The 18,505-nt window shown below is 43.0% G+C and overlaps 1 protein-coding gene across 5 annotated transcripts in view; it reads right to left on the reverse strand.

Annotated features, from left to right (window-relative positions):
* The window catches only part of MAT2B (methionine adenosyltransferase 2 non-catalytic beta subunit), a 161,559-nt gene that overhangs the window by 40,724 nt on the left and 102,330 nt on the right, over positions 1-18,505 (reverse strand). For 4 of the 5 annotated variants that reach the window (XM_068277426.1, XM_068277427.1, XM_068277425.1 and 1 more), the window contains 2 exons: positions 5,549-5,743; positions 1,842-1,956 (listed from right to left, as the gene is read on the reverse strand). In XM_068277426.1, coding sequence (XP_068133527.1) covers positions 1,842-1,956; positions 5,549-5,743 — 310 coding nt within the window. The remainder of the gene's footprint in view (positions 1-1,841; positions 1,957-5,548; positions 5,744-18,505) is intronic. The other variant, XM_068277428.1, reaches the window with a different exon arrangement.

The raw sequence follows: 18,505 nt of genomic DNA on the forward strand, positions 1-18,505 counted from the left end.
GGGAATTGTTGAAATCCCTCCACAAGCCCTAAGCTCCCCTCTTGCCGGGCTGCTCCAACTATAATTATGCCTCAGGTGATTTGCTCTAACTGGGGCATGTATCTCAGACTGCCACTTGCTTGAGAAAGAGAAACATCTCGAAACGTCGCATTTGATGTGACAGCCTGTATCTATGGACACCTAATAAAGAGCATAAATACTACGGATGGTGCCGGCTTCATCTTTGCATTGCTCTAACTGGGGGAAGGATCTCTGACTCTGCTTGAGGTATAAGGTAGAAGCCAGCACCAAAAACACAGAAGTACAATGCATAATGCTGGGAATACACAATGAGATTTTTCAGTCGATTTACTGTCTTATTTTTGATCGATTTTCTTATCAATTTCCATTCACTTCTACGAGAAATCAATTAGAAAAACGATCCAAAATAAGATTGGACATGTCGGAAATCAAACCATTTATCTGGTGAAAAAAAAACGTGGTGTAATCTCAGCATAAGACCATGTGCATTGGAACAATATGGGTGAAAGACGCCCTGGTGTGTATAAAATTCTTTAAAAACAAAAAAGAAAGAAAGGGATGTAGCTTATCTCAAATAAAATCTATGTAACAACAAAGAAGTTAATGCAAATGTGCTACCACATACATTAAAAATATGGTTGAACCAAGACTTTAAAATGCAAAGAATGCAATCGTCTTGTCTTGGAGTTTTAGAACTTAAAAAAAAATGTTTCTGAACCAACATCTGATATGATAAGATAAAGATGAATACATTTAGTACTACTCCTAATTACTTGTCTGAGGTACCTTTCTAATTTTAGTATTGCAAAGGTGAAGAAAAACGGAAAATAAAAAAAAATAAAAAAACACTAGCGCTCTTAATGAAAAAACAAGGCACATTCATTCTGGGTTCTCCCACAAAGTAAACAGAATGTGTGTGAGTGTGTGCTGTGTGTGCACACGTTATTTTACAGATAAGGACCAGGCTTGTTTTGCCTGATCTGTGCTGCGTGGGCTCTCCAGCCCACAGCACAGATCACCTTGCAGCCAGGGCAACCGGACTCCACCCCCCCCCTTTTTTCCCCACTACGGAGGGGGATGTCCTGCTGGGGATGGGGGTCTGATCGGCTGCCTGCATGTAGCGGGGGGGCTCCTCAAAGCCCCCCTCCGCAGCGATCAGAGGCCGGGGATCGCCAGAGGCCGTGCAACGTAAACATCAGGGATTTCTTCCCTGTGTGTTTACATTTAGCCTGCGAGCAGCGATCGGAGGCTCGCAGGCTGTTCATGGAGGCACCCTCCGTGAACGGACATGGAGCGGCCGTTTCCATGTAAAACCACTTACGACCTGCTGCCGCCTATCGGCGTTAGGCGGTCGTTAAGTGGTAAAAAAAAATAAATTTAAAAATAAATAAACCTGGAATTGATGGTCACTACCATGCTTTTATGGGGACAAAAAGAAGCTCTTCTTGCTGTCAGATTTTTACAATACCATTAACTGGATATGAAGGTTCCATTCTGTATTTATTCTGTACTACATGGGAAGAATTAGTATTTTTGCAGCCATTACTTTAGGACACAAAAAAGTAGAATTACATAAAAAATATGCTGCAATTGTAAGTTATATCAGATAGTGATTGTTCTTTATAGCTCATTGAATAAGCAGTTATATTTGCAAATATGGGTTAATTTTGTAAAAGGAAAGTAACTTGCCCAGAGCTAAACAGATACTCGAGTATCACTGTATCTAGTGGTTTCACAGTAAATATATAATTTCATGTTCTTTAAAAATGGTCTAAAAGTGCCTATAAATGTATTAGAGAAAGGGGTGAGCGGATCCATACCTGCTTCTTTGGCCAGATTTGCAGAACACTCAACATTCAACATGGTGGCAGAATCTGGATGATTCTCAACAATGTCCGGTCTCCTCTCAGCTGCACAATGGACAATCACATGTGGCTGCAGATAAAAGGTTTATATCAGATTATTGGAAAGTAGAGGAGATTACAAATAGCACTAATGCCCATTCGCACTGGAGCAGTTTGTCAGCACTTTGATGATCACCAGTGATCGGTGTTATGGCAATGTATTTCAATTAAAGTATTCACACTGCAGCGTTGCGAGGAGGATAAAAGCAAACATGATGCATGTAGCATTTTCGGAGCAATTACAATATAGTTTCCCCAATTAAATCCCAAAGCGTAATCAATGTACACTTGCTCAAGAAAATGTCCTGCAAAATCACAAATGGTAATCGCTGGGTGATTTTGAGTGTAAACCACCCGAAAACAGCATCTGTCATGTTTGATATTTAAAAAAAAAAAAAAAAGGCATATATTGGTCTATAAAAATTATACATCAATTTTAATGAAAAAAAGTTACCCGTCACATCTATATTTTTACAGGCCCCAAATTATGATTCTTTCACAAATAAGAAGGGTGCTGATACCTTACACTATTAGACCATGAAACGAAGTTGGTGTGACACTACATTTTTCATATGGGAAACATGATAGCTTATTTAGTGTCAAAGTCTGGCAAAGGGTTAAACCTTTCCAGCTATCATAGACAGCAGCCATGGCAGAGTTAATTCACCCTTGGCTCATATCAAAAGTTCCTGGGCTTTCAAGCAACCCTGCTGACTGGCCATTCCTCAGCCTTAACAAAATGTTAAACTGACTCCTCTCCAGAATGGAGGTCTCCAGAACCTCAGACATCAAAACACACTTCACACTTCTCCCTGTCCTAAGACTCTTGTTACTATTTTCAAAGGAGATCTTCTCTGATTCTTATCTGTGTTTCCCCACACAGCTGTTCTGCTAGCATGCCAGGTGAACAGAGAAATTTCTAAAATTTATATTTCATGGTTTTCTAGACACTGGGAAAAAGCTAACTGAAGGCCTGTCTGAAACACATTCTGGGAAGTTTCCAAGGTGGATCTTACATCCAGATCTTGAGGAATAAAAGTTCTCAGTAGTACTTTACAGTTTAATACTAATGTGTTCATATGTTTGGATTCATAACTCCTTACGGAATGCAAATATGCAATCCATTTATTGATAGAACTTTTGTGCAATGAGAAATCAGCCTAATTTATTATTCTCCCAAATTTTCGCCCTGTCTGAAAAGGGGCTGGAGTTTCCCTTTTTGATGGGAAGACATCAGCTCCCATATCAGCCCCTCCAACTAGGACAAACCAAGACAGAAAACTGGCCAAAACACAATACTTTGGATTATTTAGGACAAAGACTTTACTGTATTTTAACTTTCAGACATTCATAATTTTCTTATCTCTGTATTTCTAGCCAACGAATCCTCTAGATACAGTATGTAAAGTTTAGCATTTTAAAAACTCCTGGGATTGGTCATTTTCAAAGTAGCTCGTAAGTCGAAAAACATTTGTGGGCACCCCAGCTGTAATGTGATGATTTCTTTTTGATACAAGCTGGCCATTTGCCCTAAAAAATGTGGATCCCTTCAGATATGCACCCCATCCTATTGTATCTGTTAATATTCTAATCATCAGGAACAACAACAATCTCTCTTTCATCTCCTGTGAATTAAGAACATTCCAACTGATTCAGGTACTTAAGCTGTAGTTTTCTCTTGTGTAATATAGCACAGTGAACAGCTAGAGAAGTCAAATTCAGTAGCCCCAAGACTTTCATTATATTCCTGACTGAGGCCGAGTTCTACTGCTGCCCTGATTTTTGCTAGGTTTTCCTATGGAGAAAAACAATTTTAGAAATCGAAAGAATTATTCTGGGCCAGCATTGGATTTGCTTTTTTACAATCCCATCTATTTCCACGGGTTCTAAAACCACTTTGTGAGTCTCCAAGAGTTCTTTAGGGCCCGTTCTCACTACGGTGATCAGCGGGTGCTTCCCGCTAATCGCCGAAGCTCTAGCGCAATTATAACTGAATGGCCGTGATTGCCGCCAATCTCTGGCATTTCGCAATAAACGGCAATCGCGAAACATGTTGCCTGCAGCACTTTGCTGTGATTCTCGAACGAACGGTACAGTGCTTAAACAAGCACTGAACGGGATCCTCAGGAATCGAAGAAGTGTACAATGACTTTACTAATCGCAGTAAAATTACCCTCGCAAAACGGTAGCGCTTCGCTCTTTTTAAGTGTGGATGGGCCCTAAGATTCTGGTACTACTAAAAAGGTATTAAAAATATGCAATCACCAGAATGCCATTCTTGTGCAGCTAAGATTTTTGAGGTCATAGTAATTCCAAACAGGACTGTGCAAAAAAAACAAAAAACAAAAAAAAAAAACCTTGTGTCACTGAGGCCAGTTTTATACTTGACGAAAATACATCACAAATTACACATCAATAACCATGGATTTTACTGGAGAATTTAAATTTCTAACTGATAATGTTCATAAAATTCATATTAAGAAAAAACAAAAAAGGGTTTTAACTCTCCATAAACTTGTGCGATCGGTAATGTATGATTGTAGAGGAGTTTGTCACCACATTGGATACTAGCAGTTCCCCTTCTTTCCTACGCCCAGGATTGCAGGCAAAACCGCACACATGGTTCAATTTTGGCCTTTACTCAGATGTCATTTGACCAGGTTATGTACACGCTACAGTATTAACACAAGACAAACTGTAGAACGTAATGCCTAGTACACACCACACAATTTCCCGTTGTGTACTCTGGTCAAATCAATTATTTCCGACAGGTCCGATCTGCCTTCTGATTTTTTTCTGATCTATTTTGTATAAAAGTGATTGGAAAATCAATCAATCAGAAATCAGATCAGACCTGTTGGAAAAAAATCAATTCAACCCATCTATCTAATGGGAAATTGCATGGGGTGTACCAGGCATAAGACAATCAGACTGTAGTAAGGATTTGATAGTAAGCTCATATGAGAGACAGTTACAATTTTGGCATGGTTCCCACTAGAACGCTAATAAAAACTAGCATTTTTTTGCCTGGTTAGAGTAGGACTCACCAGATCGGGGACACTTTGGAGCAGTTGGTGAGCTTAAACGCGTTAAAGCTTAACCACTTAACGACCAGCTAACGCCCATGGGTGGCGCCTGGTCGTTAGTGGTATAGCATGGAAACGGCCGGTCGTACGAGCGGCTTTCCATGCCAGTTCACGGAGGGTGTCTCCGTGAACAGTGTGCGAGCCGCCGATCAGTGTCTGATCGCCCTGGTGTAATCCTGATCGGTGCTGCGGGCTGTAGAGCCCACACAGCACCGATTAGAAATGAGCCTGGTCCTTAAGTGGTTAACCAAGAGCCCCTGTCACTTGTTTCCTGTTGTGTGCTGCAGCCCCTCTGTATTTATATATTTCTTATGGAGATTGGGGTTCTCCAGTGCTGCGTGCATGCTTTGCATAAAATTTGGTTTGTGCTGCTCATCCCCTGACACATACATAAATACATACACTCCCCCCCCCCCCCCCCCCAATGTAAGAGCACTGCAGAAGATGCCAGGGCTATACAAGTACACGAAAACCTAGAGTAGAGCTTTGCTCTTTAGATTACTGTAAATCTAATCAAAATAAAAAGTGGCATTTTACCTTGAATTCTCTAATTAATGCTTTTACAGAAGGTGTATTCAACAGGTTAAGATATTCAAATCGAGGCCGGGCACGGCTATAGCCACTTCCCATCACATGCCAGTTGTTGTCCTTGAATTCTCTGTACACAGCTCGCCCCAAAAGACCAGTTGCGCCAGTTACCAAAGCTCTCCGACTGGGAAAAACATTATCTGCCTGCAACAGAGAAATCACTAATTGTGAGCCAAAAAACAAACATCTATGGTTTCCAAACAAATCAATATTGTGTGCAATCCATTATTACCATATACCCCAGAGCATAAGCCCACGATTACACATTTGGCCTTATAATTAAGTCAAAAGCCGCAACCTACCAAATTCATGTGGCACCCTAGCCCCTCTATGCAGAGCGCACTTTGGAGCATGCAGATGGAAGCATATCTACCTCTATTCATTCCAGCTCCGGTCCCTGCATCTCCCTGGCAGCTTCTGAACGGGCACTAGAGCTTCAATCTATCATATGATCGCAGTGAGCCTGAAGCGGTAGTGGACAGTTCAGAAGTTGCTGGGTAGAAGCACAGGTGCAAGCTGAAGCGAGGACAGGTAGATATGCATTCATCAGCACACAAGTTGGTTTATCCACAGTGACCTACTTTTGCTTTAGTTATATTTTGATTGATGCAATGAACATTTAGGGCCTTTTTCCGCTGAAAATTGGGACCGTAAAAGCAAATGCAAAATCTTAATGCGTTTTTCTTTGAGGTTTCAGGAGATTTTCCATTTTCTTTTCTTTTAATTTTTTTTTTTGCTGGGAACAGGGCAATCACAAGATGGAAGCAAGCAGCAAGACGTTAAAAGTGAATTGACGATTACCGTAACCTACAAAGTATTATTTGGACGAAAACTGTTTAAACACCACCCCCCACAAATATGTATTAAACTAGACAACCCTCTCCCCTATTAGCTCCATTATAGTCACAACAGAAGTGTGTGTAAAATGGTTTCAAATACCTTATGTTTTGAGACCCACTGCTACACTGTCGCATGAAATTTCCTAGTCCTTGGCCACAGATTTCTGGGATGGAAAATGCGGCCGGGAGGACACTTACCATGGCCCCAATTTTGAAATTGGTGGTATTTTAAGTGACACTTCAAATGTTACATGCAATATGTCCAAATTCAGAGTTGTCTGAAATAAAATATATCCACTCCTGCTCCCCCCCCATGTATAACACGACTCAACTTACAAACATTTAGCTTACAAACTCCTGGAACGTAACCCGTTTGTAAAGTAGGGGACCATCTATATTGCTTTTCCCACCAATGTAGCAAAGGTAAGATCGAGTGAAATGAATCATCTTTGTTCCCTCTACAACAGTTTTTATTTATAAAGAGCCAACACATTACACAGTGCTGGTATACATATGTCTAATTAAGCAAACAAAGTGGTTAAAGTGTACCAGAGCTTAAAGTGGTCTGAAACTCAGACATACCATTCAATAAAAATGTGTTTTCCTACTTTTTATTACTCATACAGTTATATTTGCTTTTGTGCAGCTGCCATGTTCTGAGAACGCCAAAAGTCCAAAACAGGCTGTCTACATGTGGGGCTGATAAGGCTCTGTAAAATGTAAAGCCAAAGACGTGCTATACACCAGCGGTTCTGGATGCAAGCCTTACTTCAGGGGCATAAAAAAAAGAATTTGCATATTCAGTACCAGTGCATTGTGGGTAACCACTGATGGTACTTAATCACTTCAGGACCATAGGCTTACACCTACCTAGTGACCAGGCTATTTTTTTTTTTCCTTTTTTTTAACAATGCAGGCCACTGCAGCTTTAACTTCCTTAGCGGTAACCCCAGGTCGGCCTGACGTCAGCACCGTGGACCGGGAGGCAGAGCGGGCAAACTGCTGCGGGGAGAGTTGCGGCGAGGGACGTGCGGGGAGCTTGGGGCTAGACGAAGCCCCAGGTAAGTAGCCCTTAATTTGATAAGGAATGCCTGATAACGCCTTTAAGAAAAAAAGTGTACATAAAGATAGACTCCAAAGCTCCCTGCTTTTATACCCTCCTTAGGAAGACCAACATTTAATAGTTTGAAACGCGTCGAGGTTGATATATGGGGTTACTACACGATTGATCTATACAATTGGTAAAGTAGTGTGGGGTTTTTTTTTAATCAATCAGCTGCAGAGTGCATCAGCTGTTTGAGAGACCGTTCCAAACCCCAGTGGTGATGTCACCCAACTAAAAGGCCAATGTATGACAAACAGGCGGGGAATTAGAGGATCATCAAAGGAGCAGTGATATTGAATAAAGTCAAACTAAGTTATGTAGATCTAAAACCCGTGGAGTATACACCACAGTACTTTGAGCTTTGTACACAAAGAGGAGAGACACTCGAGCTACTAGAAGGTACTGTTTTGAAGTTTCCTTAGATTTACAGAAATTTTTATGATGGCAAAAGCTGCATGTTATCGGATTTTTTTGTTGGGTTTGGGGATGGACACTACTACCAATAGAAATCCTTTGCCTATATAACAACCCAGCTACCAGTACAAATTACACTTTTCTGGACAGATTAGATATAAGGGCCCCTCTATTAGGCAGTGAATGAATGGCTGTATGAGATGTGCGTGATCTTAATCAGACCTATGTGTATCTGATAATTATTGACTAATTAATGATTAAGTGTGCAAAATAAAGCAGTTTCTTTTTAGCATTTGAGTTAGTGCGTGGACCAGTCTGTTTTATAGTTACATTTTCTTAGTTTACCCTAAGAGTAGGGACCTACCAGGAATCTCTGCAGAGCTTTTAAATTTAACTAAACAAGCGCTTTGTGCAGCAATTCCTAGAGCGATAACCATTATCTGTGTTTGGAAATGCTGTACAGTAAACTGTACAGTCCTGATTTGCAATTGCTTGTGTAAATAAAGTTTTATATGCTCACTGGGTGTCCCGGTTTCCCTGGTGCCTCCATGTCGGCATACTGATGGGTTAGCTCCGCCCCCATAACCCCTATAGGACCAATCAAAGATTACATATACCTGGTCCCTACCCCTTCCACCGCATTCTTTTTCCTGTCCTCAGACACTATAGGACCTGTGTATTTCTTATATTAATCATCTTTGTTCCTTTTTTATAGGTATTAGTTATGATAGGTTGGTTCCCTTACCCAGTACACAGGTTATGCTTCCTGTGTTAGGGCAGCTAAATGTGCCCGTTCAGTCCCAAGTACCTGTTCTGATGCAGGAGGGGTGCCAGCGCAGTTACAGCTAAATGCTGTTAGGAGATGTCCATTGTGAAGTCCGTGTGTTAGTGCCCGGCAGGAGTTGGATCGGCTGCTCTTCAGGAGAGGTAATGGCGGCGGAACATGCCGGCACGTGTGTTCGGCGGGCGGAATTAGCATCTGCGCATGCGCGGCCTCCCGGAAGTAGTCATCGGGAGGCCGGAAGTCAGAACGGCCATGTTGCTTGAGGGCAGGAGCCCCAGATGACGACAGCGCTATTGCAAGGCTGAGGGGCGGCGTATTTAAGCAGGGAAGAGAGCCTTCAGTCTAACTCTGACCTGCGAACGCTGCAGACGCTGTTTGGTGGCTGTGGAATTACTGTGCCTACACTTATTGTAATGGAGGAAGCTGATGAAAGGGAAGGACCTTCTGATACTTCAGGCTGTGAGTGTTTGAAACTGAGTTCACTTATTAACCACTTAAAGAGACTAACAAATTTTTCAGCCTTAGTTCTTCTATCCTATAAGTTCCTATGCCTGTTCTAATCTGCTCTGGCTTACTACAGTCTTTCCTAACTGCACTGTCTCTGTAATAAATCAATGTATCTTTCCTCTGTCCTGTTTGTCGGGCTAAAGCTTGATTGTGTGGAATGTGCAGGGCTGCTTGTGATTGGTAGAAGCGATACACACCCTCTGCAGGCCCCCTGCATACTCTGAATGACTCACACTCTATGCTTAGCTGAGCCTATTAGAAGCTGGTTAGTTTGTAAACACTGCCTAAAACTGTTAATTACAAGCCAGGATTGCAGCAGAGAGTGGCAGAAACAGCACAGAGAGGCACAGGAGAAAATAAGGAATAGAATGGTATGCTTTTTATTGTAAGAATATTAGAGTACAGATTCTCTTTAAAGACCACGCTAGTTTGTAATGATCGGTGCTGCGTGGGCTCCACAGCCCGCAGCACCGATCAGGAATGTGGCAGGGCGATCAGACTTCCCTCCCCTTTTTTTCCCCACTAGGGGGATGTCCTACAGGGGGGGTCTGATCGCCGCCGGCTACTATTGATTTGCGGGGGGGCTCCTCAAAGCCCCCCCCCCCCCCGCAGCGTTTTCCGGGCTCCCCTGCTTTCCCTCCCTCTCCCTTCTCCTCTGAGAGGTGCGCCTGATAGGATAGGCTTCTGCCTATCAGATGCCGGCGATCCCCGGCCAATCAGAGGCCAGGGATCGCCGATCTACGTCACGGCGCTGCTGCGCAGCAGTGCCGTGTGATGTAAACAGCGGGGATTCCTTCCCCGCGTGTTTACATTATGCGTGCGATCGGCGGTTTGCACACTGTTCACGGAGGCAGTCTCCGTGAACTGGCATGGAAAAGCGGCGGTTTCCATGCTATACCACTAATGACCCGCCGACGCCTATCGGCGTTAGGCGGTCGTTAAGTGGTTAAGGAGCCATTTTTCTTTGGCTTCTTACATGGAATAAGAAATTTGTTTTTTCTGCAGTGGATGTCTCCGCTGAGGCTGGCGAGCAACATAGTCCCTCTGGGTAAGGGAATAAAATTAAAAAAAAAAAAAAAAAAAAAAAAAAAAAACACACGCATTTCTATGGTCACAGAGCTAATATATATATAAAAATTATATTTTACAGCTCTTATGTGATTCCGCCTGCTCAAAGAGGTGCTAATAGCCCTCGATCACCATTAAGACATAGAAGCGGAAGAACGTCTCAAAGTCGTCATACAAGTTCAAGATCACACCAGAGATCATCATCATCATCTGCTTACTATAAACAGCATTACAAATCACGTCATTCAAGATCCAGATCTCCGAGACGACGTTCAATGCCCGGGAAGGGGCAATGCTGGGCATGCCCTAATAGGGCTATGCAGGGGAAACGTTATGTTTGTCATGTTTGGGTCAACTAACGAAAGAACGAAACAAGATCGGAAGACCTAGTGGATGTAAACCGAAGGGTAGTAAGGGAAGAAGTGGCGACTCTAGCGGCTTCGCCAAGTACATCACAGGCTGATTTGCCAGTGGGGGACAAACAGGCAGAGCCAGAGGTGTCAGATGAAGAATCTTCAACAGGCCTCTTTAACTTTGCTCTTACAGCTCCTTTTGTGGCAGCCGTTAAGGAGGCTCTGGAGTGGAAAGATCCACCGGAAGAGCAGTCCCAAAATAAAGAATGTTATTCGCACCTGTCAAAGAAACCTTGCTCTTTCCCCGTAATGAAGGAAATAAAGAATATTGTCTTGGAGGAATGGGGCAAAGTAGAAAATAAAACATCTTTACACAATAAATTTGCGAAGTTGTATCCAGTGAAAGAGGAAGAGGCTCCATTCTTGTCAGCTCCCCCGAAGGTAGATGCTTCTCTGTCAAGGTTGATGAAGCACGTGACCCTTCCCATGGAGAATATAATAACATTCCAAGATGTTCTTGATAGAAGAATAGATAATGACCTTAAGAAGATCTATCTTACAACAGGGCAAATCTGTAAACCAGCTATCGCCTTGACATCGGTGGGAAGAGCCATGTCAGTGTGGATAGCAAATATAGAAGAGGCCATCTTAAGAGGAGTAGATGGGGCTCAGATAATTTCGGCGCTTGACGACCTGAAGCTGTCAGCAGATTTTGTGAGCGAGTCAGCAATGGATACTTTAAGAGCAGCTGCTAGAGTAATGTTTAACTCTGTAACCGCTAAGAGGGCTTTATGGTTAAAGCACTGGAGTGCAGATATAGGCTCTAAGAAAAGCTGGGTCAAGATTCCCTTTGACGGAACATCACTGGTTGGCAAGGAAATGGACAAGGCCATCTCAAGAGTGACGGGCGGAAAGTCTGGCTTATTGCCGCAAGATAGGACAACCAAGGAAAGTCATCCTAATCAGAAGAGACAAGCGACAAGTACGTTTCCTGAAGCAAAGAGTTATAGACCTGGAAGATCCTTCAGGAAGAACTGGAGAAGTACTCAGGCGAATCTCGCAAGATCTTTTAAGTCGTCAGTCAAACCTGGAGGGCAGCAGAAGCAGCCCTTTTGAAGGTGCGCCCACCCAGACGTTGATGGTGGGGTCAAGATTAAGAGCTTTCAGCAAGGTCTGGGTGGAGAAAATTCAGGACCCATGGGTCTTCTCAGTAATCAGCAAGGGTCACAAGTGGAGTTTTCGGAAAAAGCCAAGGGACAGATGGGTACCTACGAGAATTCCAGCAGACCCTTTGAAGAAGCAGATACTGGAGCAATATACTCAGGAGCTGATAGCTCAGAAGGTTGTGTTGACAGTTCCGGACTCGGAAAGATTCAAAGGAGTTTACTCTCTTTCTAGTTCAGAAGAAATCAGGAGGATACAGGCCTGTAATAGATCTGAAATATCTGAATCAACTAATACAAGTGCCCAGGTTCAAGATGGAATCTTTGCAGTCAATTATATTAGCAGTAGCTCCAGGAGACTGGCTAATGTCAATAGATCTACAGGACGCCTACTTTCACATACCCATTTGTCGACAGTTCCAAAAATTTCTAAGATTTTCAATGAAAGACACTCATCTGCAATTTTGTTCGCTGCCATTCGGGCTTTCCACTTCTCCGCGAACTTTTACAAAAGTCCTAGTCTCAGCAATAGCGGAATTAAGGACTCAAGGAATAAGGATCCATCACTATCTGGACGACATTCTGGTCCTTGCAAACTCCAGGGAAGAATTGTTAAAGGACTCGGAGGAAGTAGTACGATTTCTGTCCAGTCTGGGTTAGATCATCAACGACAAAAAGAGTCAATTCGAACCAAGCACAGTACTAACATACTTCGGGGCAGTGTTCGACACAGTGAAAGACACCGTAGCATTACCAGAAGCGAGAGGTTCAGGACTTAATCCAGAAGTCGAGTTGGATGTCACAACAACGAAAGGTTTCAGCAAGAATGTGTCTCCACATGCTGGGAATTATGTCTTCAGCCATAGTAATGGTGAAATGGAGCAGATGGCACATGAGACAGTTTCAGAACATGTTAAGCCAGTGGAATCATATATCAATGACACAAGGCATCAGAATTCCGATACAAGTCAGAATGTCATTACTATGGTGGATGAACCGGCAGAATCTCTGTATGGCCAATCAACTGTCCCCCTACTGTTGGACCACAGTTACTTCAGACGCCAGCAGGATGGGCTGGGGAGCACATTACGAGGACAATTGGGCACAGGGTCTATGGAGATTCCTTCAGGAGAACGTGGTGTCCAACGTCCTGGAATTAAGAGCAGCGTTTATGGCAACGCAAGCATTTGCACGTCTGTTAAAAGGGAAATCTGTTTGTTTGCAAATGGACAACAAGGCAGCAGTAGCCTATGTGCAAAAGCAGGGGGGGGGAACAAGGAGCAAGTCTCTGATGAAAGAGGTGTATCCTATCATGTGTTGGGCAGAAACGAATCTGTTGGCATTAAGGGCAGTGTATATACCGGGAACTCAAAATTCACAAGCGGATTTCCTATCCAGGAATTTAGTAAAGATCAACGAATGGATGTTGAAAAGGGAAGTGTTCGAGTTGATAGTCCAGAGGTGGAGACTTCCTCAGGTGGACTTGTTCGCCTCAGAAGCAAACTATCAGTTGCCAAGGTTTTTCACCAGGTTCCCATCCAGGAAGTCGGAAGGAGTGGATGCTCTGACACAGAAACGGAATGCAGTTCTGATATATGCTTTTCCCCCCAACACCGCTTATATTGAGATTTCTGAACAGACTACAGCAGAAGATAGAAGCAATTGTGATAACACCTTACTGGCCAAAGAGGCCTTGGTTCCCTCTACTTCTCAAGATGTCGACTGCTCCATACTGGAAATTACCTCTGATACCGGATCTCTTGTCTCAAGGGAACCTGAGGCATCAACATCTACAGAGAATGGCATTGACTGCTTGGAAATTGAAAGGGAAAATTTGCTGAAGGCAGGGTTCTCAAGATCAGTGACAGAAACACTGCTTAGAGCAAGGAAATCGTCCACGAACAAGACGTATTTTAGGGTATGGAAAAGATTTATTGAATTTTCTCTACAAAAGCAAGTGGATTATCTGATTCCATCAGTACCCCATGTCTTGGAGTTCCTACAGACAGGGTTTGATATTGGTTTAACTGTGAGAACTCTCAGAGTGCAGGTATCCGCCATCTCGGCCCTGATTGGGTCACAACTGGCAACTCACAGACTTGTGCAGCAATTCTTTCAAGCCATAATGAAGATGAGACCGCCTCTGCAAAAGATTTGCCCAAGCTGGGATCTTCCTTTAGTTCTTGAATACCTGTCATCAGAACCTTTTGAACCTTTGGAGAACTGTTCAATATGGAACATGACTTTGAAGATGGCATTTCTGATTGCGGTGTCATCAGGAAGAAGGGTGTCAGAGTTTAGAGCGCTTGGATGTAAAGATCCCTTTTTGATCTTCTTCCAAGACAGAGTGGTATTGAGGCCATTGTCTCACTTTCTGCCGAAAGGTGCATCAATAAGACATTTAAATCAAGAGTGGACTCTGCCAGCGTTTCCAGTGGATGAGAATTTTCCGAATGGGCATCCTCTGGATATTGCAAGATGTCAGACACTATTTACTTATGACAAGTGGATTCAGGAGCTCGGAACATCTATTCGTGAATCCAGCTGGTCCCAGAAAGGGAAAGGAAGTGACGACTAGAACTATAGCAGTATGGATAGTTCGAATCATCCAGGCAGCATATAGAGCCAGAGGGTCAGAAGCACCTTCTAGTACCTCAGCTCATTCAACAAGGTGCATATCCTCTACTTGGGCAGCATCTGCTGGAGTTTCATTGTTGAATATTTGCAAGGCAGCGAACTGGGCATCGCCCAATACCTTTACAAATCACTACAGAGTGAATCCGGCTCTTTTAACCACTGTTGTATTTGGAAAGAGTGTATTGTCTGCGGGGCATAAGTTAGTTGTTTAAACAGCACCCTCCCGATTGGTCTCTTTTATGCTATACAAATACCATCAGTATGCCGACATGGAGGCACCAGGGAAATAGGAAAATTGATACTCGCCTCTGTAATTTTCCTTTCCTGGTGCATCTCCATGTCGGCATACGTCCCGCCCTTGTCCATCGTGTCTGAGTTCTATTTACGAGAATGTGGTGGAAGGGGTAGGGACCAGCTATATGTAATCTTTGATTGGTCCTATAGGGGTTAGGGGGCGGAGCTAACCCATCAGTATGCCGACATGGAGATGCACCAGGAAAATTACAGAGGTGAGTATCAATTTTCCTATATCTGGCTTCTGCCTGTAGGCCCACCCCTTAGCAGAAGAGGTCATAGGTGCTTCTCTAGCTCCAATCAGAGAGCACCCCTGTTACCTCTTCTGTTAGGGAGCAGGGCTACAGATGCCAGACATCAGGAAACCAGGTGAGTATACTATATATAAAAAATAAAAAAAAATAAAAACACACACACACACACACACACACACACACACACACACACACACACACACACACACTAAATTGCTGCAAACTTGCTTTGAAAAACCATTCAAAAGCAAATTTGCAGCGCTGCATGACCTGCAATTGCCATCAGCCCTAACTGCAACTGCTCTAGTGGGTTCCCCATCATTTACTTTCATTGGCAAAACATTTTTTTGGAATCACTGGCGATTGACAGTGATCCAAAATCATTGCCAAAAATGCTCTAGTGGGTCAGTCCTAAGTGATGTATAGCAGGCACAGAATGTTAAAGAGAATCTGTATTGTTAAAATCGCACAAAAGTAAACATACCAGTGCGTTAGGGGACATCTATTACCCTCTGACACAATTTCGCCGCTCCTCGCCGCATTAAAAGTGGTTAAAAACAGTTTTAAAAAGTTTGTTTATAAACAAACAAAATGGCCACCAAAACAGGAAGTAGGTTGATGTACAGTATGTCCACACATAGAAAAATACATCCATACACAAGCAGGCTGTATACAGCTTTCCTTTTGAATCTCAAGAGATCATTTGTGTGTTTCTTTCCCCCTGCATCTGTCTTCCACTGAAGTGTCAGGCTGTTTCTTCCTGCAGAGTGCAGACAGCTCTGCCTGTATGTAACTCCTCAGTATGTGAAAGCCCAGCCAGTTCAGAGGACGATTTATCCAGCTTGTAAAAAGATGAGAGAGAAGAGAGAAGCTGCCCTAATCTAAGTAACACACAGGCAGTGTGCAGAGAGGGGTCGGGAAGGGGGAGTTCATAGCAGAACCACAACACTGAAGAACTTGGCAGCCTTCCAGACACAGGCTGACAAGTCTGACAAGAGAGAGATAAGTTGATTTATTACAGAGATGGTGATAGCAGAAAGTGTTGCAGTAAGCCAGAACACAGAATAGCTTTTGGAACTTGTAGAATGATAAAAAACAGGATGCAATTTTTGTTACGGAGTCTCTTTAAAGGCTATATGAAAGTTTAAAGGGGAAACATAAGACACCTGTGGGGAAACGTAGGTCCTCTTGTAATCACAGGGTCAGTTGGCACATTTTAGCAGTGGCAAAAGCATTATAGTGGCTGTGTGAAGCTGGGCTATTTAAAACTGTCCTGGCGGAAATAAGAGGCTGCAAACATAGATCCCAATAGCATACAACCGAAATGGAGATAACCGTGTTGAGGGAGAAGGGAACTTGCAAAAAATAAAGAGCAGGACAGGGTACTACAGTTTTGTTGGAAAAGTTGTTTTTAGATTAAAGAGCAACTTTTACAATAAACAGACTAAACAATTATTCAAATGCTACATGTAACCCCACCTCCCCGTGAGGTTTTGCCTGAACTATGATGTCATGCAGCCTTCTCCCCAGAACACTCCAGGAGATCAGGTGATGTTCCTGCCCACAAAAAAAATTCTATAGTGTTCACCTTGTCAGATTTTTTTTTTATAGGCACGGGCAGAAACATAACTTATTCAAGAGAACAACTACATATTATGGAGCATTGCAGCAAGCATTTGATGACACCCCATTTTAACTTTTACTTTAAACCTGTCCCATGCTACAATATGCAGACATATGACAAGACACGGTACATTTTTATTGTGCTTTTCTCCTGAGAGACTCAAAGCGCCAGAACTGCAGCCACTTAATCCTCCAGTCCCTCGTTGCCGCTCAGTTTTGTTTTGTGATTCGGCGGGCCATTGTGCCTGCGCAGCCCTGGCTCCCGCACACATCGCCAGGAGAGTCCTGCGCAGTACGAGGTTTTCTCATAATGCGCAGAACACTCCCTGGCGATGTGAGAGAGGATGTGCACATCCAGGGCTGCACAGACGCAGTGGCCGTTGACTTGTACATCAGTGGTAAAGAAACGGAGCTGCGGCGGAGGACTGGAGGATTGTTTGCTAAAGTCCCGGGCACAGGGCGGCTGCAGGGGGCCCCGGGTAAGTGAACACCCCCTGCCCTCCCAGGGTTCAGGTCCACTTTAAGGCGCGCTCAATGGTAAACCAGGATCATTAGGGAGCCTTGCACAAAGACTCCTTACTATTGCCACAATTCAAACCTTTGTCAGGGCAATAGGGCTCGAGTCCCAAACTAAAGAATTAAGATCAGATACATCAGTGTAATTGTTTCCAGTACAGGAAGAGTTAAGAAACTCCAGTTGTTACCTCTATGCAAAAAAGCTATTAAGCTCTCCGACTAAGTTAGTCATGTAGAGGGTGCTGTTATCTGACTTTTATTATCTCAATTGTTAGTGAACTATTTACTTTTCCTCTGCTAGAGGAGAGGTCATTACTTCACAGACTGCTCTGAAAGACTCATTTTGAATGCTGAGTGTTGTGTAATCTGCACATATTATAGAATGATGCAATGTTAGAAAAAACACTATATACCTGAAAATAAAAATATGAGAATATTTTCTTTGCTGCTAATCTTCTAGTAATTATTCATAGTACACAACCAATTCATTATATCATATTTTTTTCGCTTCAGTGTCTCTTTAAAAAACAACAACCTTCCGAAGTATCCACCAGAAGTAAATTACAAAGCAATCTCCTTACTGCCAACTACGGTGTATTTGCCTATACCCTACCCAGAGAACATGCAGTCACGCTGTACATCCCCTCTTAAGGCCAACTTCTAGGTTTTACCCCATTCTCTAGCATGTCCCCACTCATCCAACCAATGAATTTCCCCTCACAGCATTATTTCTCTATCAATCCCCTAGCGCAGAAAGAGCCAGTTATCAAGAATCACTTAAAGAGGAACTCCAGTGAAAAATGTAATAAAAAAAAAAACAAACAAAAAAAAAAGTGCTTCATTTTTACAATAATTATGTATAAATGATTTAGTCAGCGTTTGCCCATTGTAGAATCTTTCCTCTCCCTGATTTACATTCTGACATTACATGGTGACATTTTTACTGCTGGCAGGTGATGTAGCTGCTGCATTTTTTTTGGCAGTTGGAAACAGCTGTAAATAGCTATTTCCCACAATGCAGCAAGGTTCCCCGACAGGAAACTGCCAGGAGTATGTACTCAAGAGTTTCTTGTGGGAGGGGTTTCACCACAATATCAGTCATACAGCGCCCCAATGGACTGTTTGTGAAAAGGAATAGATTTCTCATGTAAAAGGAGGTATCAGCTAGTGATTGGGATAAAGTTCAATTCTTGGTCGGAGTTTCTCTTTAAAGGACAACTGTAAAGAGAGGGATATGGAGGCTATATTTATTTCCTTTTAAACAATACCAGTTGCCTGGCAGCCCTGCTGATATATTGGCGGCAGTGTCTGAATAACACCAGAAACAAGCATGCAGCTAATCTTGTTAG

This window comes from Hyperolius riggenbachi, chromosome 3 (genome assembly GCF_040937935.1).
Source record: "Hyperolius riggenbachi isolate aHypRig1 chromosome 3, aHypRig1.pri, whole genome shotgun sequence".
In the NCBI taxonomy this organism is placed as follows: Eukaryota; Metazoa; Chordata; class Amphibia; order Anura; family Hyperoliidae; genus Hyperolius; species Hyperolius riggenbachi.